This window comes from Perca fluviatilis, chromosome 5 (genome assembly GCF_010015445.1).
Source record: "Perca fluviatilis chromosome 5, GENO_Pfluv_1.0, whole genome shotgun sequence".
In the NCBI taxonomy this organism is placed as follows: Eukaryota; Metazoa; Chordata; class Actinopteri; order Perciformes; family Percidae; genus Perca; species Perca fluviatilis.
In genome coordinates this window covers 12,525,054-12,547,172 of record NC_053116.1, presented here as the reverse complement: position 1 = coordinate 12,547,172, position 22,119 = coordinate 12,525,054, and the positions used below count along the sequence as shown (strand labels likewise).

Sequence of the window (22,119 nt, the reverse complement as noted above, 5' to 3'; positions counted from 1 at the left end):
AGCCTCTGACGCTGTGCACTGATCACCACTCAGCTCAGGAGTGGGAGCAGCCCCCCCTCCCCGCCATCATAAAATCCCCCTCTGCAGCTCAGACGCATCAGCCGGTGCAGACATCCCCACAGCAGCCTGCACATATCCAGTACATGCCGGAGAGCGGGGAGAGCACTGTTGATCTTTAGCAGGATCGTTCATACAAGTAGTGTGCGTGCAGGAGAGTTAACGCTGACAGCACTACTAATGCTGTCGGTTAAATCCATTCATTTTTCTGCCTGTGTAGCTCACTAATGGCTCTAATACAAAGACCATTACCATATCAAGTTGTGTGCTGCTTTAAGCCTGGCTGGATTAAAACTATTTTAAATTCCCTTACATCTGTTGTTGTTGCTGCTGCTGCAATCATCATCCAGTACAACTGTAACAAAATAACCACAATACGTATTGCCACAGCATCAGTTTCATCAACTATCTGACATCTAGAAGATGTGAGCCTGTGGATGTAACTTTCAAACTGCCAAAGTCAACACCTGACCGAGCAAACTTTAGCGTGCAACACAGAATTATAACCTCTAGCACATGCACACAGCTGAACGTGAAACACTGCACCAAACCAGTACCCTCCCATTTTCTTTTTAGTAAACATGAAACGAGAAGTGGAGCGAATAATTACGTTTAGACTCCTTCACAGTTTTCAAAGCAGACTGTAGTCTCTCCAGCATGGTTCTTTGATTAGCATGCGCAGAAAACAACCAAAAAATGAAATCCTCAATTCCTTGTCAGGCAGCTTGAAGGTGTTGAGATTCACATGTAACGGTCAACAGGAGCTGAAACACAGGTTGGCTGTCCCCTCTGTTGCTCCTCTGCGAGGGAAATGTTCAGTGTGGCATTTCTCTTGAGCATTCAGAGAGCAATGGAGAGGTTGGTGGGAGGCGGAGGGAGGAAAGGATGGAGGGAAAGAGAGATAGATAGAGAGAGAGGGGGAGAGTTTTAATCTTTTGAAAAACCAGACTGGACGCTTTTACTGCAGAGTAAAAGGGTGAGAGAGACAGAGAGAGAGGGTGAGAAAAGGAAATAGTAGGTGTGAGCCTGTGAGGAAGATAAGAGCGATGGAGAGGAAGTGGAAGAGAGAGATGGGAAGAGGAAATGATAGAGGATAAAGGCAGATATGCAGAGACAGGTCCCCTCTGTTCTTTCTGTGAAAATAAAGTGGAGGTTTTGATGAGGGAGGGTGTCTGTGCTGCAGAGACATGTGCACCTACAACCTTTATCTCACCATGAAAACATAACAGCGTTTGCTTGGCCCATAAAGCAAAATGAACTGCATCAAACCGGAATAGAGGGCAGCAAATTCAACACATAGGAAGAGAAGAGGGGGGTAATTCATCATGGGGATGCTGCGGTTAACCGGCTATTCATAAGCACTACACTAAAAGCTAATCAGGGGAGGATGGGCTCACTTGCCAGACAGAACATAAACAAGCCTCAATGTCCTATCAGGTCAGAGCGGATCGAGAAAACGAAAAAGAGTGTGATACTAGTGACATGATACTTTTAACAAAATCCGTTTTTGCTGGAGAGAAATTGTATTAAAAAGAGCGTGACTAAAAATAATTGTAAATAACCTGTTCACTTCTTAAAGGTCCGTGGCATGAAAATGTCACTTTATGAGTTTTTTTAACATTAATATGCGTTCCCCCAGCCTGCCTATGGTCCCCCAGTGGCTAGAAATGGCGATAGGTGTAAACCGAGCCCTGGGTATCCTGCTCTGCCTTTGAGAAAATGAAAGCTCAGATGGGCCGATCTGGAATCTTCTCCTTATGAGGTCATAAGGAGCAAGGTTACCTCCCATTTCTCTGCTTTGCCCGCCCAGAGAATTTGGCCCACCCATGAGAGAGAGAGAGACATCATGACAAATGGCAGTTGGTCAAGGCCACACCCCCACCCTCCACCTTGCCCCCCCCCCCCCTCTCTCCTCTTCAATAGCATTTAAAGCTACAGACACAGAAATGGCACATCCTAAGGAAAGCTCATTGTGGGACTGTCTCTAGTGGCTGTATTTCTGCACCAAGGCTGAATTTCGGGAAAGAGACTTCAGATACAGTATTAGGGGACCACTGACCAAAAAGCAGCATGTCACGGGACCTTTAAAGGAATATTTTGACATTTGGGGAAATACACTTATTTGCTTTATCGCTGAGAGGTCGATGGGAGGATGAATACCACTCTCATTATGTCTGCACGATAAATATGAGGTTACTGCCAATGCCAGGCACCAAGCTGAAACTTCAGGAAGTTACTGCCCAGCACATAACCCCCTGTAAAACTACAACTATCAAACATCTTATGGGTAGTGCATTTGCATTTAGCATTTCATGAAAATAGACAGCAAATACACACTTGGGTAATTATGTTTTCTGCTAGCTAGCCAAACGTGAACTCCACCATAAACCACTCTGTGACAAGAGTGGATGCCAAAACTAATTTCCTTCAACAATACAATCAACCTGGGGGTAAAATACTTTATAAGGAAAGGAAAGAAATGCATCATGACTCATCTGGTGGCATGTAGCCATGGTGACCACCACTATTTAATCTGCAATTACCTAATGGTGCATCTGTCCACAAGGACATCCAAATGAAACCTGTTTCCCTGGGCAGGTAACCAAACAGTTCTACTGGGCCAAAAAAGTTCAACTAATGCTGCGTAATGCCATACACTTCTACTTCAGATCATTAGATGAAAAGAAATACAGTTTTGCAAAACGTGTACAAAACGTATATTATATTTAAAGCTTGATACACATGTTGCACAATGTGATTTGTCACTATAGTTGTATGTAGTTGGCTCTCACCTTTGCCATTCTCCACATCCTGAGAGGCAATGACGAACCCAAAGCCCTCTCCTGGCTTTCTCCTCAGCTCCACATCAAACCCTCTGAGCGGCCAAGTTCGTTCCCCACTTTCCCTCTCCAGACCGGAGTCAGGAACTGTGACACCGCCCGCCTCGTCCTCCAGGCCCGTGTTGATCCAGTCTTTGGGTTCCATGGTCAGGGTCACTGGAATCGACTCCAAAAAACTGGTGCTCTGGATCAGCGAGGCGCGCATCGGGGCTGGGGAGGCAGGGTTGCTGATGCAGGTACGGGGCATAGGCAGTGCTTCTGGGAGCACAGAGGAGATGTCTGAACCAACAGGTGGAGGAGGAGGGCGGAGTAGAGGCGGAGGGAGTCTCCGGGTGGAGCCGGGGGAGATGGTTGAGTGATAGATGCCTGATAATGAGAGAGAAAATAACGGTGAGATGAATTTAGCCGCAGTGAATACTACAGTTACTAAAATCACAACGAATGTGAATCATTTACCTCCTCTGTAAATCAACAAGATGACTTCCGCCTGTTTGGTGTGTTCCTGGAGAACTGTTTGTACCTGTTAACAAACGCATACATAAATTGTGACTCATTTTGAAATTCTTTGGGTACATTTGACACCTTTTAAGGTGGTGTTCATCTCTCATTTTAATTGATTAGCATGTTTTCAGTAACTTGGAGGTAGGGAGATGAATTTTTATGAAGGTAATAATTTAAACTTTAATTAAAAAAAATGTTCACTATGTTGCTAGAACACACTACACACAGGTCTGAAATACACACATGCTCAGGTCCTATAAATGTACAAATGGAGAGATGTCAGAGTGAGGGGGCTGCGAGAACTTAACAGGCACCCCAAGCAGTTGGGGGGTTCTGTGCCTTGCTCAAGAGCACCTTGGCAGTGCCCAGGAGGTGAACTGGCACCAGCTACCAGTCCACACGCCGTACTTTGGTCCGTACGGGGGCTTGAACCTGAGCTGCAGAGTACAAGACATAGCTGAGCTACTGCCACCCCAAATATAGGAAATAAACTTTTTACTCAAAATTTTGATTATTTTTCAGACTTTTCTCTCATTTACATTTTTTTGTGAAATACTGTATAGTTTGATCTCTTTAGGCCACCGGAGAAGAGAAACTCATGCACCCCATGGGAAGGGAAGGGCAGGCAAGCAGATTGATTCATATTAAGCAAAAAAGGTCAGGAATCACTGTTTCAACCCATCAACTATGAATTGTGTTTAGTTCACATTACTTCTCCTGACTTTTCTCCCATTTGGTCCTCTAATACCTGTGTAAAACTAAGACTCTGGACATCTGCTCCGTTGATTTTGACAATAGCATCCCCTGGCTGCAGGGAGTTGCACTGCTTCCTGTCCCAGACTCTTTTCACTATAGTCATCCTGCCTGCCGGACCGCCAGCCGTCACGCTGAAGCCGAGTCCTCGGTCTCCTTCGATCCTGCCCAAGGCCACCGGCACCAGCTCCCCTCCGCTCAAACTGCCAACTGCACTGCCCACACTCATTGCCCCAGGAGAGGACACACTGCTGCGACTTGCAGTGGGGCTGGTGTTGCCATGGAAACCGTTAAAGCCACGGTAATGGTGTGGGCTGTCAGGGGTGGGAGGAGGTCTGAGATGTGAGGTCTGCGGTCTGAAGAGGCGGGAGTGAGCGCTGTGGGGGCCGCTGGGGGAGGACGAGGGCCTCCTCGGGGACTGAGGCAGAGGCAGCCGGGACCCCGTCAGAGTGCAGGTGGACAGGTCACTCTCAGACGACTTGGATGTGCCGTGACGATAAGGATGAGGGGGTGTTGAGAGGGAGTTATTGTTGTGATTACGGATAATTGATGCCCTGATGAAAAAGAATGTGAGGAGTCAAAATCCAAAGTAAATACAGTACGTCTTTGCTTTGACACGCATTCAGGTGCAGAGATGTTTAGGACTGCAACTAAGGATGTTATTTACTTTAATCAGCCAATTACTTTCTTGATCCATCTTTTAGTCTAAAAAAATATCAAAACAATTAAAAAAATGCATATCACAATTTCCTAGAAGCCAATGTGACGTCTTCAAATAGCTTGTTTGTCCAACCAAAACCAAAAGATATTTCATTGACTATTTTTATTTTGACATTGACTAAAAAAAAATGCAACACACATCCACACATTTGAGAAGCTGGAACTAACATATGGCATTTTTGCTTGAAAACGATGAATCAATGACAAATGTATGGTATTGTTGCTATCACCTGTCGCTGCAGCCTGTACAGTATACAGTTAGTATGTATACAAAATGCATTTCCTCTCATTATTTGAACAAAAGGTAACTACAAAAATTGTGCAACACAAAAATTATTATTGGATTAAATCTAATTCCCATTGATTCTCATTTCCTACAGCCCAGTCTTACCTTATTAAACTGAATTTGAAATTACAGGCAAACTTTCAAACTATTCAATACTACTTTCAAATCACTGCAATCAAACTGCTAATCGTTTTAATTCATCACTTTAAAAAGGGCATTACAAATTCACCTCTAGAGTACAATCTCTGCAGGAACTTCCTTTGTGTCATACGTGTGTGTGTGTGTGTGTGTGTGTGTGTGTGTGTGTGTGTGTGTGTGTGTGTGTGTGTGTGTGTGTGTGTGTGTGTGTGTGTGTGTGTGTGTGTGTGTGTATCTGTTACCTGTGGGAACCAATGGCAGAAACAACTTCACTGTCACTCTGGCTGGCGAGCGTTGGGTCGAACGACTGCAGCCGGGCTAAACTTCTCAGTGAACGAGGAGGACGCACAGGCGGGGGAGAGGCAGCGTTGCTCATGCTGGAGCGTCTGTATGAGGCCGGCTGTCTGGTAGCGAAAGACATAGCATTTCCATTAGCGTCTAGAGTCGCCCCTGGTTCCATGTACCTCCCGTCACTGTGGAGCCCGTTATAGTCAAAGTGCTGGGTGTTGGGAGTGGGTGTCGGGAGACGAGGTAGTTGGTGCAGAGGCTGAGGCTGGGTGGTGGTGGGTGGTAGGATGGGTTCCCCGGTGTCGAGTAGCCTTGGCGGGGGCTGCTTGGGACAACCGTCAGGGTTGTAGAGCATGGGATACCCTCTTCTAACCTCTACATCCACAGTGTGGCCCACAGGCACAGACTTGAGCATCTCTACCACCTCTTTGTGAGACACCCCCAACACACAAAAGTCATTGATGTACACCAGGATGTCCGCTAATGAAGCACAAAAGAAAACACAGAAATATCGTTATAATACTGAGCATTTTGAATTATCTGCAGCAAAATTACACACCTTTTTACCTTTGACAATATGTGTTACTGCTTCATCTTTTTTGACCATTTTCATTAGGCTTGAGCGTGCAGATAAGTGTAGTTCGCGAATGAAACATTGGCTGTGTGTTTTGCGTGGGTGTGGACTAATCCAACCAACTAATTCCTCTAAACCTATTAACAGATATGAACTAGATCAGCCCCTGCTGAGACAGCCTGTGCTGTTGCTTCCTAGAATGGTAATATCTGCCTGTATGGACATTTGTGTGTGTGTGTGTGTGTGTGTAAAGTGGATGCGTACCGTTGCATACGCATGTGCTATGATAGCTTGATTATGGTGTGCTAGCCCTGAGGATTATGGACTGATTGTGATATACACTTGCTGTGGGAGATCAGATAATTCCAGAGGTATAATCCCAAAGAGTGGAGACAGAAAACTAGAGAGATGGTAAAACACAAAATATTTTCTTTTTGCAAGATTTCAGCAACTATAGTTACAGCTCTCAGTCTGCAGATATGTCTTGTACTATTACTAATACAAGCAAGTATTTGTGTCTGAGAATGTGTCCCCTCCTTTCTCTAGTCAATATCATATCACACATCATTTTTACAATCAAGATCGCTTTCTCATGCAGTAATCGTCCCTGCCTGGTTTATTGTATGTTTACCTGTCTTGAGTGCTGAGGGACCACTTGCAGTCACACTGTAGACCTGGAGGAACTCTCTTGGCCTGCTGCCCCCAACAATATTGAAACCAAACCCCCTGGAGCCCTTGGTCAAGTGTGTGTGCACAGGGAAACCCCTGAGCTCCCCAGGCTGGTCCGTGAACCCTGGTAGTCACCGAAAAAAAGAAGACAGAGAGAGAGGATGAGACAATGATGACGCTTACCTCCAAGGAAAAGTTGTAAAAGTCTTCAAGGCAGCAAGGATGAAAACAAAAATACCACCAGAGTGATATCAGATGAAGAGAGGAGTTATAACAGTGTCAGTCCTGTATGTTTATACGATTAAATGGTTCAACTGACCGGTTTTAGGAGTGAGGGAAAAGAGAGAGAGAGAGTCTGCAAAAGAATTGCCAGATGGCTTTTAATAAAAAAAAATACTTAAATAAATAGACACGCACACAAACCGAAGTGTTTGGTGAAAAGACTGCATTAAAAGCAGAATCCATTACAGACTACCTCCTTAAAATCAGACACGTAATCCATTAGACTGACGCAACACAGCACTGCAATCTGGGTCTTTTTATTTACTGTGCACTCTCACTTTGCCACGAAAAAGTTACTTCAGATTTGAGTTTTCTTCCCATTTTCCCGTATTATTTTAGCCCTTTGTTTGTGAAGTGTACATTATGATGGTTATGACAGTGTTAGTTTGGATTCCATGTACCAGATTTTACAGTAATAATAACCATAAAGGAGATTATACCACCGTCTGCTGGTGGGAGATGTGTACTGCACTTTACTAGGACAAGCTGGAATCCCAGGACTATACTATAACAGATGGGTCCCTTACAGTTTGCAATCAGCCGTGTCAGACAGACATCAAAAAGTAGATTATATCCTTGTTTTTTCAACAGCAAAACATGTGACCAAATTATGAAATTAAGTTGCCAGTCACATGCCATCCACGTGTTGACCCTGCCAGCCACAGCAGAAAGTCTGGCTCTTTGCCAGCAGCTCCGAGCTTTAGGCCTTAATCACTTACACGTCTCCGTTCATCTAAAAAGCTCATTCCATCTCATTTGACTGGCGCAAGCTGGCTCAGTCTGTTACTTCCGTTCTTTACAAATATGTAGCTTCATTAAGGCTGTTCAACAGTTAAATGTGGCAAAAATGTTGCAGTAATTACATCCAGAGAGAGAGAGAGAGAGAGAGAGAGAGAGATGGGAAAGAAAGAAAGAGGCTCACATTCATTTTTGTAGACAGTCTCTCTGCTTGAGGCTCGAGGACTCTGCCAGTTGGTCCTCTTCGGGTTGCAACTTGGAGAGACAAAGCAAAAGAAAAGATTCCCTCTTCAGAAAAATAATAGTATTTGATATAATATGACCGTTTTGGAATTTAATACAGTAAGAACAGAGATGCCTGCCATTGATATACTTTGCATAGCACCTTTGCTGTATTCAGAGCATGTTTAAAGCAATAGTTTAACATTTTGGGAAATTCGAATATTCACTTTTTTGCAGAGAGTTAGATGAGAGGATGGATACCACTCTCATTTCTGTCACAGCTATCGTTAAATATGAAAAAACAGTTAGTTCAGCTTTGCATTAACACTTGAAACAGTGGACTAAGCTACAAGGTTAAAAAGAATCTGCCTACCAGCACCTCTAAAGCTCACTGAATAACATGATATATCTTGTTTTATAATCAATACATAAACTGAAGTGCAAAAACAACAAGTAGTGGGGTCAGTGCTTAGTTTAGGCTATGGTTAGGAGTTAACTGGTTGGCGTTACAGTGAGGTCGGGTTGAGGTTAAGCATCAGAGAATACGGCTTGTTAATGTTAAGGGGATACATTTGAGCACAGGTTAAGGTTGAGTCAGGGGAATCACAAGTCTTTTTACACTTTAGTTTTTGGATGTATTAAACAATGATAAATCAGTGAGGTTTAGAGGTGCTGGTAGGTTGTACCTTTAGACAGAGCCAGACTAGCTGTTTCCCCGTTTCCAGTTTTTATGCTAAGCTAAGCTAACCATCTTCTAGCTTCACTTCATATTTAGTAAAACTCATTTTTCATAAAACTCTCTTCAGAAAAGCGAATATGCTTGATGAGTGTATTCCACAGAATGTTAAACTATTCCTTTAAAACTTGGGTAGGCTGTTTTTGTTTGCATCATTGGGCAAATATTCCATAATATATAATAACATTTTAGAATATTGTAATTCAAGTGGTCTATGAGAAAACTAGAGTTCTGCATTTCCTCTTGGCCCTGTTTGCAGGCTTGAGAAAATCTAGCCTGTGACGGGAGACTTTGGCCAATCACAGGTCATTTTAGAGAGAGGGCAATTTTTATTGGCTGTTCTACAAATGCAGATGCGGGTGACGACCATATAATGGACCAACAGACCCCGTTGCTCTGGACGGAGACCAGTGAAGGATATTAGAAGCACTTTTCCGGTGAGCACTGAGCAATACTGCCCAGCCTCCAACTGAGAGAGATGACGTAAATGTGACGTGAGCAACCTGTCTGAAAGTTGGAAGTCTTCTGGTAGCTGTGCCAAGAGAAATCTCAATCGTTCCCAATCTTGCAGAGATGGAGAGTGTAGGTATATGTAAGGAGATAACATGGGCACAGGCTAATTATTGCTAACTAAAATGCTAGTTAACATTAGTAATTAAACCTAAACAGCTAACGTAAGTCGAAACTGCCTGCGACCTTCTCCTGTACTATACGGTAATTCCTCTACTATGCGACAGTAAGTCGCTTGGTTATGACACAATCGTTAGCCTATTTTTACAAAAATGTCTGCTACGGAGCCATAACGTGAGGTACAAGGTAATGAAGCCTTTTGTACATTGGCGTGTTTCTTTAGAAATAAACAATGGACAAATAGAGTCTTTAAACGCTTCAGATGTAAAGTTATTCACTGTCAAAGTGACGTCAAAATGAATGGCGGTCAGTGGAATGCTAACAGGAGGTGATCGCTTTGTAGCATCAAAATGGCGCCATAGGAGGTTCGAGTTCTGAAGCGAAGCTTACCCCCCTTGGCAGAAACTGCATAAATGAGAGTTTAAAGCAACAGTAGAGAACTTTTCCTGCTTCGGTCCCCCTACAGGTTGGAAGCAGAATTGTCCATTACTGCTGTCGTATGTCTCAATCGAACTACAGCTCCGCTACCCGATCTGGCAAACTTGCATAATGTAATGTAATGGACAATTCCGCTTCCAACCTGTAGGGGGACCGAAGCAGGAAAAGTTCTCTAGTGTTGCTTTAAAAGAGAGTCAATAAACGCGATAAAACATGTGTCAATATCGGCAAAGCGAGAGAAAAAATGGCTAATAGTTTAGCCTTCTGCTAAACATAGCCAAAGGCACACAACTGCAGGTAACTGAAGTTTATGTTTATGTAGCTAGCTAGAGCCTCGAATCACAGTATGTCATCTCAAAGGGCTTTTCAGGCCCACAAGTTTGCAAAGAAAACAAGACGGTAATTGTCATAGAATTGCGGCTATATAACACAATAGGATCACAACTACGATTGCGCGTATTTATGCCCGTGCTCGTCTGGTGGGAGGGGCTTAGGACAGAGAGGGGGGAGCTGGAAGAGGAGGGCTGTAATTTCAAATTCTGGCAGTTTTTTTTTCCAGAAAACTGCCTACCCTAGTTTTAAGGGTTGTGAAGAACAGGCAGATACTCACTCTATGTAGTGAGACTCGCCGGGGTCACTGAAGGCCTGCTCCCAGTGATCAGGCATCACACCTCTCACCCTGGCACCACTTCTGCTGCCGATGACCCCGTTCTCTATGGCACGACCATCCCCGCTGCTGGAAGCCCGGGGCCGCCCGGGGCTCCGATGGCTAGGAGGGACGCTGCTGTTGACACCTGCAGAGCCTCCTGTAAATATAGTGACAAGAAAGAGTGTTAAAAAAAAAAAAATCTAATTTGAACAGTATTATATTATTTAACAGATGCAGGAGGTGAAAAAGTTTCTTCCGCAATCTGTCACGACCTGACGCGGGCAATTCCATGTCAGGCAAAAAAAGACCTGAGGTCAGCATCTCAGCCGGCTTTGCCCTCTCTCTAAGGATGCAGAGTGTGTGACCATGCATGCCATATTACCAGCAGAGAAGAAAAACAATGTTTTTTTTTGTTGCCTAGCTGTCCTTGTAGCTGTCCTTGTAGCTGTCCTTCAGCTGTGCGCTCCAGCATGGATCTGAGAGGCGTAGGACATGACATGGGGTGTCCTGAGTCCCGCTGTAAACTCATCCACCCACACGGTATCACTTCAGAAGATGACTCAGCAGAGGTCAGTGATTTGGATGGATCGCTCAAACTCTATCCTGCATTCCTATTTTTCCTATTTATGCATTGTCGTATGTCATCATCGCTTTTTTCTCCACTACATTTATTTGACACTTTGGAGATATTACACAAAAACAACATACCGTAACCTTTTACCCTTTGGATTGTGATACCTTATTAAAAAATACAGTGTTAAGTTGGGGCCCCTTGTCACATTTCAGATGTATTTTTAGTAGTACCATCAAAGAGACATTTCCCCTGTACATTTCTCAGAAGCTTTCTTTAAATAAATGTTCAAGGCCCAAAGAGATCAAATGAATTAATATTTCACAAAAAGCCAAAGATTAGAGAAATGCCCACAAAGTGAAAACCAATGTTTAAAGCAGAACTTTGGTTTTTCTTCTTTTCCAATCCCATGAATCATCTCACGACCCCTCACACCTAGTCTGGCTATCACCAGACCTAGCTTAATTTTTTAAGATTGAACATTAGTCTGGGGGAGTCTGCTCTGTATTTTCTACTGCACAAGAGGCGCAATCAACGGGCATAGTTCAAATGACTTTGTATGCAATTGGATAATCCTTCAACCAATCAGACCAACGATCCGGGTGACGTAGCGGCGACAGCGGCATCAACGGGTTGCTGCGCTTCGGTGGCCGCCATGTTGAATGTAAACAAAAAGCTGCTTGGTCGCTTCTCTGTCGTCATCGTGTCAAACCCGCCAATAGCGCGCCAGGTGGTTCTGTTGGTTCCCACAGATTTTTAACGGACGCAGGATAGAAAATTGTATTGTAGGGCGAAAATCTAAACGCCGGCAGATCGGACTGGGTTTACCCAGTCTACCTCACACCCTCTTTGGAATGGCCTTGACCCCCAGGTTGGGAACCACTGGACTAAACTACCTTTTTCTACAAGTACTTTTACTTTTGATACTTTAAGTGTATTTTGCAGATAATACTTGTGGACTTTTACTAAAGTAGGATTTTGAATAAGGATATTTTTACATTGTTGCATCGGTACTTTTATTTAAATAAAGGACCTGGATACTTCCTCCACCACTAGTGATTAATAAGCCTTTTAAGCCTTCTAAGATAATATGTCTGGTACGGTGAGTCATCCATCACAGAAAATGCTTTTGCCTCATGAGAGGAAAATTTTTTTATAACAGCCATGTGTTGGCTATTCCAGTGTCAGGTGAGCCTAATAATTCAAACACTTTCTGCTTCTTTGTCACCTCCCTGTGTGCACACTTGCTTGTCTGCTTACCTCCTTGCCTGCTCCACCTAAGGCAGCCTGACCTTCCTTTGGAAGTGATCCAGCAATCGATGAGGCCACATCCCCACTGAGAGTTTAGGGCATACTAATTGTGCTAATGATTGATTAATTTGGGTATCAGAGACTGGAGCTATAGATAGAGGGACAATGCAGTATTTAGCTGCAGGCTGCTATGCAGGGTTTAAGAGATACGTTTTCTATTTTTTTTTTCATGAAGCCCCGATGACTATGTAATACTCCACTTTACATGTATAACCTTGCCCACACATGCTGTCACATAGACCAGGTTTAGCAATACTTGCCTGACAGGCCCGAGTCGTCCTCGCTGTTCTCGCCGTCCTCTGCAGGCTTCTCGAGGTTGCTGAGCGATTTGCTGCGTGTGCGGAAGTTTCTGAGCAGGTTGCGGTGTTCCTGGTAGGTGATGGGGGGGCTCTCTGCGCTGATGTGAACGGGCCGAGGTGTGCCGTAGTAATTCCCTGAGACAGAGAAGGACAGGGGAGAGGCTCGTCCTGAGAAATGGAATTGCATTGAACATGTCAAACCGAGAAAAGAAATTGTGTGGAAATACAATGTAATAAATGTAAATAAAATCTACTGACATAAATCTAAAGGTGGTCAGTAACAGCACTCAGTCTGCATTAACATGTTACTGAGTTCCAATCTGAAATATTTTATATTCATTATGCACACAAACAGCACATACTACATGCCTGTATGTATGGTGCATTATGTCTCCTGTGAGATCATCTACTGTATTCTATATTCACAGTTCTACCCATCTGCTCCAGCTGCTAAAGAAGAAATGAAATGACCTCCACCCGTCCATTTGGCTCATGGAGATCCAAATAGGTTGGGGGAAACATTAGATTACTGAACTCCACAACAAGGTCTCGGCCGTTGCCATTTACTGCAGTTTCTGCAGGCTAAAATGCTGCTGATACTCCCGATTGCCTTGCTGTAGCGATGTGTCTGTCAATGTCGCATGGAAGGCAAGTGAGGATGACATTTATTGCTCCCATTAAACTCCTATAAATTATGGATGCTAATGTATGGAGGCTTTTTAATCAGAGGCAGCACTCTGACCCTTACAGAGGGGGGAGGAGTCTGCGGGGTAGATTTGAGCTGAGCAACACCTTATAGCATTAATATGCATAAAGAGATGGCAACTGACTGTCCTAGTATGAACTCAGTAAACCACATTAATCACAACAAAAACGTGTCAATACCAGTTCTTTATTTATAACAGCTAGACTGGCTCTGTCCAAATGCAACTAAATCTGCATAACAGCACCTCAAAAGCTCATTAATTAACATGTTCTCTCTTTTTTAATCACCCTCAGGTTGCCAGGCAACCAGCAGAGACTCCAAGAAGCCACTGCACCTGGCAAAAAAATTGCCCGGCACCTGTAGACCTACAACTTGTCGTTTTTACACTTCGGTTTTCGTTTCACATGAAACAAATAAGATATAACGTGTTAATTATTGAGTACCTTTGAACTTTCCGCTCTCAAGCAGCGCTCCCGACTCCTCCAAGGAGAAGAACTCCTCAATGGAGACAAAGTTGTAGTTTACGCCTGAGATTTCCCCATCTCTGGGCTGTCTGGTTGTACCTGGGAGAGGGAGACAACAGGAAATATGATATACAGTATTATATCATACATCAGAGCCACGACGAGGATAGAAATACTGCCAGCTCTAACGTGGATGACATGTCAATTAATCACAGTTTTTTCCTCTCATCGTGGGTCATGAATCTTAGTTTAGTGTTTAAATAAACAACAACTCAGCAAATTATAAATAGTCCAAGCATTACAGTTTGACAAATTACATATAGAAATAGAAATAGTGAAGTGAAAGGTTGTGGATCTATTCTGGTTGTATTTAAAGTTATACACAATCTTAAAAGGAGTTAACATATAAACAATAATATAAGTTAATAACAATGAACAAGTGATCTCTTTAACTACAGCATTTCGCTTTTAAAGTAAAGTCATTCGCAGGTGAACACAGCACCCACCCACAAGCCAAAATGTGCCCTTTGGTATGGAGAGCCCGATGATGACGGTAGGCATTTACCAGGGTCTCTTTACTATGACTGGACCAATAAGAACAGAATTAAACATTAATGAGGCGCTGTGAAAGTCTTAAAGTCTTTCTATCACCATTTTAAAGATGGAGCAATCAGATGATCAATGGTCTGTCATCATAATTGATTCACATTGACCTTGGCCTGGAAGAGAGCAGCGAGTCCAAACCACGGCAGAGAAAACATCATTACAGAAGAGTCTCATTTAGGGCTGAACAATATATGGTTCTTTTATCAACTTGCGCAATAAACACATCGCGAAACACACTTTTCTTGTGTTAGCTGAAAGAAAATATCAGTAGAAAACTGCACTTTACCCCTCTTAAGGTATCAATGTTTAAACACAATGCCCCCCAACATTTACTGGAGAAACTGTGGCATGGTGGGGGACCATACCCACATATTATGGGACTGCTCCGTGACACAGACATAATGAAAAGACATTAAAGAGGAAGTGGACAACATTTTCAGGATGGATTTCCCTCTGGACCCTTTAATTTTTTTTACTGGATAAAACACCTGAAAACTTGCTTTCTAAGGAAACACCGCTACATGTTACATATTTTGTTAATGATTGCAAGAAAAATGATCACTATTAATTGGATGAAGCCTAGCCCCCCTACAATAGCTCAGTTGATACAAAAAAAATACCTTTGTTCGTAAGAGGATGGACTCCGGTCATTCTAGGCCTTGATTTAGAATTACTTAAACATACTGTGATATGCAATGGTTTATTTGTCCTGCTTCTATGTAGTCAATATATGTGTTGAATGAAGCTCAACCACAAGGTGACCCCCTTTTTTTTTTTCTTGTTTTGTTGCTTTAACCTCTCCTTGAGAGAGTGTTTGTGGGTGTGTGTGGGTTTGTGTTGGTATTGTATTGCTAAAATTGCCGGCTTTTTAATGTGGGCAATAGAGTTAAAAAGTTTTGGTGGTGCCTTTTATATTCAATTCAATGTTCATATATAATAAAAGAATGTTGGAAATGATTTCCTTTCATTTGCTCAAAATTCAACACGCAATTTGTTGGATTTTAGCAGAATACTGAAAGCAGCAGAACTGAGTACACTTTAATATCTGTTCATTTATCAGAAGTAATATCGTTATCGCGACATTCAACAATGTTATCGCATATTTTTCTCAAATCATGCAGCCATAGTTTCAATGTTTGCAGTGTTTTTACCAAGATGTCCTAACCATTAAATACATGTGCAGCCATGTAGTGTGAAATATATCACATGTTAATACTATTAAATTTAATCTGATGGAATCATTTAATTTGCAAATTGAACTACAAGGCGTCAGTTCTGACCTTGAGACAAGTAATTCCTTTCCCAAGACAAAATTACATCAAGCCCAAACTAAGGACAAATCTCCGTCCTTCTCCTGGAGGACCACATGTGATGTCGGCGCGGGGCCGGCAGGAGGGCATCACACCCAGCTACCCTATAAAACCCATGATTAATGCACAGCTGTCCTGGGAGCAGCTCCCACAGCCACAATGACACAGGCAGGACTGCACAAAGCATGAACGCGCAGAGACACACACACACACAAACACACACACACACACACACACACACACCAAAATAAAACCAAAATGAACACTCACACACACCACAGACACTTCACACATGTAGACACAGAGACATTAGAGAGCACGAGGCACCTCCATCAGCCTGACCTCTTCTTTCTGTAGCACAGTGTGTTTACTGTACAGTATGAGTTCCGATCAGCCACAGAGGATGAGGCACTGCCCTCTGATTTTGTGCTAACAGTTATGCTTCCTCCCGCTTTGATCAGAAAAAACAGTGCAAAAAATTCCATTTTCATTTTTTTCACTTTAGATGGCTTTAGAAGACCAGACACAGACCTATTAAAAATCACAAAACTAACTTTTATTTTCATTATTGATTAATCCGTCAATTATTTTCTTGAGAAATGGATTCATTATTTGATCTATAAAATGTCCGGAAATTAGCTGAAAGCTGGAAATGCCGATTGCATTTTCGCTTAAAGAAAAAAGACAGACACCATTGATAATCAAAATTGTTGCCGCTGACTAATTTTCGGTTGATTTACTAATCATTTCAGCTCTTGTTGAGTTTTTTTCCTATGCTGTGCCTTGTGCTCTGTGCTTCCCAGAGAAGAGAAGGTTTTCTCCAAAGAGGTTTGACCCTCACTTCCCGGCTCATTAGGAAACTGTCTGGTGTTTTGAAATGGGATGAGAAATGTGATTGGCCATTATAATAGCTCGTCCCAACTCCACCTGCTGATACTGTGTAATGTATTCAATCCACTTTGTGCCATGCTGCACCGGGGTTGTGTTTGCACCACCCAAAAAACTAAAATATGAAAGTAAATTAGAAGTCTCTGTGTCTAATTAAAGATCTGATAGCACGTCTGATGACATCTGACATGTGTGTAATTCTTCTCCTCCCCTCAGGACACACAGGGTATCTCTAGCTGATATGGTGTGAGGCAGGGATTCATTATCCATGCACCCTCCTAGGAAATATATATGACATGTCAGCGGGGGGACAGAATGGATTATTGACATCTTCTTCTACCCTGCCTGTCCCTGTAGGCGCCGCACACTGATCCCCAGGGAGAGGGGTGAGATAGGGATTGAAGAGGTAATTACACAGAATTCGGTATCAACACCCAGACAGAGCTGTCTGTCAAGATCATTGCACACAAATAGCTAACAAAGAATCCAACAGTTGAAAAGGCCACCGACGGTCTGCCTGACAACGCTGGAGCGAGCACATTAGAATAACTAAATGATGATGTTTCTTATCTCTGAGTCACTCAGAGAAGACAATTAGAAAAGTCTTTAATGGAGGAGACAGAGACACTTAAAACTATGACAGTGGCTCTGAATCATGCAAGGGCACATTCACAAATACTTAGTGCTATTATACAAAAATGGATGGGAACGTTCAGTCGGGGTAACGTAAGGTTTTGCACACAGAAAAAAAACTATGAATGAAGAAACAAAAAAGGGTAGTTTCTAGGGCTGCACGATATGAGGAAACTACGCGATAACGTTACTGAATATCGCGATAACGATATTACTTTTGATAAATAAACAGATTTTAAAGCGTACTTAGTTCTGCTGCTTTCAGTATTCTGCTAAAACACAACAAACGGCTTGTTGAAAACAAATAAAAGGAAATCATTTCCAACATTCTTTTATTGAACATTGAATTGAATATAAAAGGCACCACTAAAAAAAGAATGACAGTTACATTTTAAAGTGCAGTTTTCTACTGATATTTTCTTTCAATCGTCTTTCGCAATATGATAGTTGATATCGCAATATGATAGTTGATATCGCAATATGATAGTTGATATCACGACGACGATAAGAAAACGAGTGTATATTGTGCAGCCCTAGTAGTTTCCTCATGAAATAGAAAGTTGTGTTATATAAACTGCTTTGTTTCACTGGACTGAACATACAATATATTGTACTAACCACATTTACCTTTTCCTCAAAGGCTTCACAGTAAGCATCCTGTCGGCTTCAGTCTGAGCACACAGAGCCATTAGACCGCAGTCAGCCCCTCCTCCACTTTGGCACTGATAGACATTTGCTTTTAATTCAATTCCCCCTGCTTGAGATTATTGATACAGTAGCCTGCATTATTTAATTTTGTCATTCATTTCCATTTTTATGCACTGCCCTCCTGACTGAGCCGAGACTTTGTAATGATATTTCTTGCATCAGTGCCAGCTCCAACATCACAGAACATTGTCTCATCAAAAGGATTCGGGAACTGACATATTCTCTAAATAGCACAGTGGTGCTAAGCCACAGTTTCAGAAGAGAAACAGCATTAACATTTAAAAAAAATTTAAATCTAAACTTAGGCCTTGTTATACTGTCCTAAAACATTTAAAGACCTGACCTATGCTTCACGAGCCTCTGTAGCTAATTCATCTTCATCTCAGGTAACTTAAGGTATTAATTATCGACAAAATAACAAACTACAGCAAAAGAGTCTCTAGAAACAGAAGGAACATACATATGATCCTGAAGGGGGCCACAATGAGCCACTGATGAAAACTCCTTAGCATCAAGCACAGCTACCTCCTCGGTGTAAAACAACAAAAGGACAAAAAAAGTCCGCTCCTATACACCGGTATACGAGTGGTCTGTAAATGAGACAGGATGGTTTCCAAGCCGTCTCAGCATCAAGCTAGTATGCGTGTGTTGGTATCGGCATGAGAACAACAGCATCTTACTGTGACATCTCCAGCAGATCAGAGGATTACACACCCGCGGGCTGAGCCTGCCTTGTTGTCACACTCACTAAAAGAAAGCACTCAGAGATGGGAAGTTGTTTCCAAAGTTTTACACCACTGGCAGAGAAAGGCTGGACTGCTTTATGTAGTATATCACAATATTGTCTTCAGAAAAATGTCTACAACCTTCCCTGACCAAACATTAATTTACTGATTTATCTAAATGTGTATATGCCCATCCTCTTTTATCCATCCCATTTTCTTTATCCGTATTCTGAAATGGCTAAAAGCACTACTGTTTATTTGGGCAATTCACTGCCTGAGCAGCTGCTTGTAGATGCACGCTTGCAGGGCTAAGTAATGAGAAAGCTTGATGTAAATAAAGCTGCAATTATACCATAATATAAATATGCATATTGTATACTAAGAGAGACAGTTTTATCTTTCCTGGGAGTTTTGACCTGTGCCTTGTTCTATCAGCGTGTGGGTTGTGTTGCATGTGGCAAAATGTCCCACATGACCTACTTCCTGGACTAAAGGAGAGATTAGCAGCAACTCCACGCTGCCACAGCAAGGTCAAGAGTACTACAGACACACTATAATGGGTCTGTTTCCTCCATACTACTACCTGAACAAGAAAAAGAAAAATAAGCTAAACAGACCAACGCAAGTAGAAAATGAGATCAGAAGCACCAATATCTTTCTCAGAAAAACCCTGCATGGCTGCAATACCCTCTCGCCCTCTCCAGTGACGTCATATTATAGGGGATTAAGATAGCAACAGATGTACTACAACTAGCTGCTTTTGGCTGCCATTGTGCTTGATTCATAAGCATCAAAATGAAGTGTAGTGGTGTAGACTACGGAGCAATTTTTCAGGAGATGATACAAAAGCTGCACTAATAAAAAAATAACCTGTCAAACACAACTACCATCACATGTAATACCATCTTACCACCATCCAAACAAACTAATAGCCTGGGGCACAGGGGTGAGGGTTATAAGGGGCAGACTGCCACTGAGGATAAGTCCAGTGTTGTGACAATACAGACTGTTGCTATGGAAATGCCCAAACGGATTGCACTTTGATTTTCTGTCTGAAAAACAGTTCTGTAGGCTTAAACACCTATTAACACCAATTCATTCACATGGTGGCTACAATGAGACATGTTAACAAAGAATTAATGAGGTCCGTAACTTTAGAGAGATATGCTCGAGGACCACAATGGAAATAAGTTTGGAACTTTCTTGTGTTATCCTCGACAGTTCTGATAAATGTACAATGTCACTGTGTTGGCATTTTGTAATGCATTTATTTTTGTTACTGTCTAATATATATAATAATCAATCAATCAAAAAAAAAAAAAAAAAAAATGCTTGGATACACTGATATCCTGAGCAAGGTGACAGTTTACTTCATATTAGGCTTAAATGTGAAACGTACAATATATGGGCCAATGGCAGGTCAAAGGAGGCTTAAAGGACATAATAAAACGTGAAATATAAAGACAAGGTATATAGACAGATACAGTATATTTAAACATCAAATGGGACTCACAGGGTACAGCGCGGAGGTAGAGGTTCTCTCGGATGACCTGCTGAAGTTGGCTGTCCACTGAGCCGGGGGTGAAACACTTGCTCAAATACAATCTGAGATCCTTGCACAATGCGGAGCCTGAGGGAAGGGCAAAGATACAAGTGTGGCAGGGAGATGAAGAAGCATAGAAGAGGGAGAAAAAAAAAAAAAAAAAAAAAAAAAAAAAAAAAAAAAAAAAAAAAAAAAAAAAAAAGAGAGAGAGAGAGAGAGAGAGAGAGAAATCAGCTCAGTAAGCACAAACACTTTGAACGTTGTATATTCACTCTAAGATTTGTTTGTAGCCTGTCAAATAGAGACTGGAAATTATCTAAATATTTACTGCTGCCAGGCTTGATTTAACATTTATCATTTTACAATCTCAAGACTTTCACACTCACACTTAACTGATCTCTCTATATATCCTCACATAGATCCTGAGTATAAAATGTGTTTCCCTGACTCCCTCGTGCATATACAACAACCTAGTGGGGTTAATTGCTCCAGACACAGCAGCGGAGGCTGTCACCAGGAGAGGCAGAGCTGATCATCGTATAGCTCATCTTCCTTCTAGCTGATCTCTTAATATCATCTGAAGTGCTTTACGACCTCATTTGACAGGTAACTTGCTGTTATGGATTGGCTGAGAGCATCTAAAGCTTGTCACTCTGACAGACGACCAGCTATCCTCACCCCTGTCTCCCCCTACCCCCACCGTCTGTTACGGCTCTGCCCAGTAGCCGACTGAATGTGCTGTGTGCTATTAAAAAACGTCACATTAGTGTAACTTCATTACTGGAGGCAGTCATCTGCACGCACGTACATACAGCTGGCTACATATGGCTGCTGCCTGTAAAAGGGAAATGAACCTAGCCAGCTGCCTTTTAGGGAAAATGTTGGGCTTTTGTTCATTGCGTTATGAAACAGCTGCTCTTTTCTAGTCTGTTGAAGAGCAAAATACAAATCTCAACATCGGCTCTCTGAAACTGAATGACCCGACTTAGTGCTAAAACTTTAAACTGCTGCCTGCCTCCGGGGAATGTAGCCTGGTGTCGTGTATTTGAGAGGCTGGAGCAGAGGGAGTTGTAGTAGGGGTAGGAGTAGGGAGAGGTGTGGTACAGCAACCTGGCGCATCAGCTCATCCATCACTGTCCACACTACACGCAGTCAAGCTGCCCAGGGAGGGCCAGGCCGACTTCAGAGATGATAATGGATCTACCAGCAGCGGAGGGACCAGGAGCAAAGTTCCCCGTTTACACCCCTGTGGCCAAATCAGCTATCAATCTGGCAAGCAAGGCCATCAGGAGCGGCACTCAAGTGACACTCCAGTGACATATTGCTCTGTTCAGAGCCTACAAAGACATCCGTCGGCCCGGCCCCCCGTTCTAAACATCAAGGCCTCTTGCGGGTGACAGACAACCATATCGCCACACTCTTGTCATGTGTCAACACTGCAATTTTGACCTCCTACCCACATATTGACCGATCGCCTTGACAAATCCAGACTAAATGACGAGTGCAAATCAGCATCACAACGGCTGCGGAATTGACTCGTGAGAGTCGAGTTATTGAGCAACATTATTATGGATGACAGCCTGGACTCCAGCGTAACAGATAGTTCAGGTGTAGTCTGATGAAGTAAGCGCAATGGTGTGCAACATAAACAGCAACAAGTTAAACGGTCTGCAGTGTGAGGGAGATAATTAAAGACGGAATGCATTATTGTGAGTGATCTGTGATACAGAAAATCCAGAAGTAGAAGGAGAGGCCGTGCAGTCTGTTATGTTCACGCCTTCCCTCGACTGTGCGGTGATTAATTACACATCTATCAAAACAACGAGCTGACGCT

At 42.7% G+C, this 22,119-nt stretch overlaps 1 protein-coding gene across 4 annotated transcripts in view; it reads right to left on the bottom strand.

The window, feature by feature from the left end:
- LOC120558783 (membrane-associated guanylate kinase, WW and PDZ domain-containing protein 2) overlaps positions 1–22,119 on the bottom strand; it is a 43,119-nt gene that overhangs the window by 9,200 nt on the left and 11,800 nt on the right. For 3 of the 4 annotated variants that reach the window (XM_039800026.1, XM_039800027.1, XM_039800025.1), the window contains exons 3-12: positions 20,256–20,372; positions 13,852–13,971; positions 12,664–12,870; positions 10,483–10,678; positions 8,031–8,101; positions 6,789–6,950; positions 5,538–6,063; positions 4,147–4,705; positions 3,354–3,417; positions 2,850–3,263 (exon numbers count right to left, since the gene is read on the bottom strand). In XM_039800026.1, coding sequence (XP_039655960.1) covers positions 2,850–3,263; positions 3,354–3,417; positions 4,147–4,705; positions 5,538–6,063; positions 6,789–6,950; positions 8,031–8,101; positions 10,483–10,678; positions 12,664–12,870; positions 13,852–13,971; positions 20,256–20,372 — 2,436 coding nt within the window. The remainder of the gene's footprint in view (positions 1–2,849; positions 3,264–3,353; positions 3,418–4,146; positions 4,706–5,537; positions 6,064–6,788; positions 6,951–8,030; positions 8,102–10,482; positions 10,679–12,663; positions 12,871–13,851; positions 13,972–20,255; positions 20,373–22,119) is intronic. The other variant, XM_039800024.1, reaches the window with a different exon arrangement.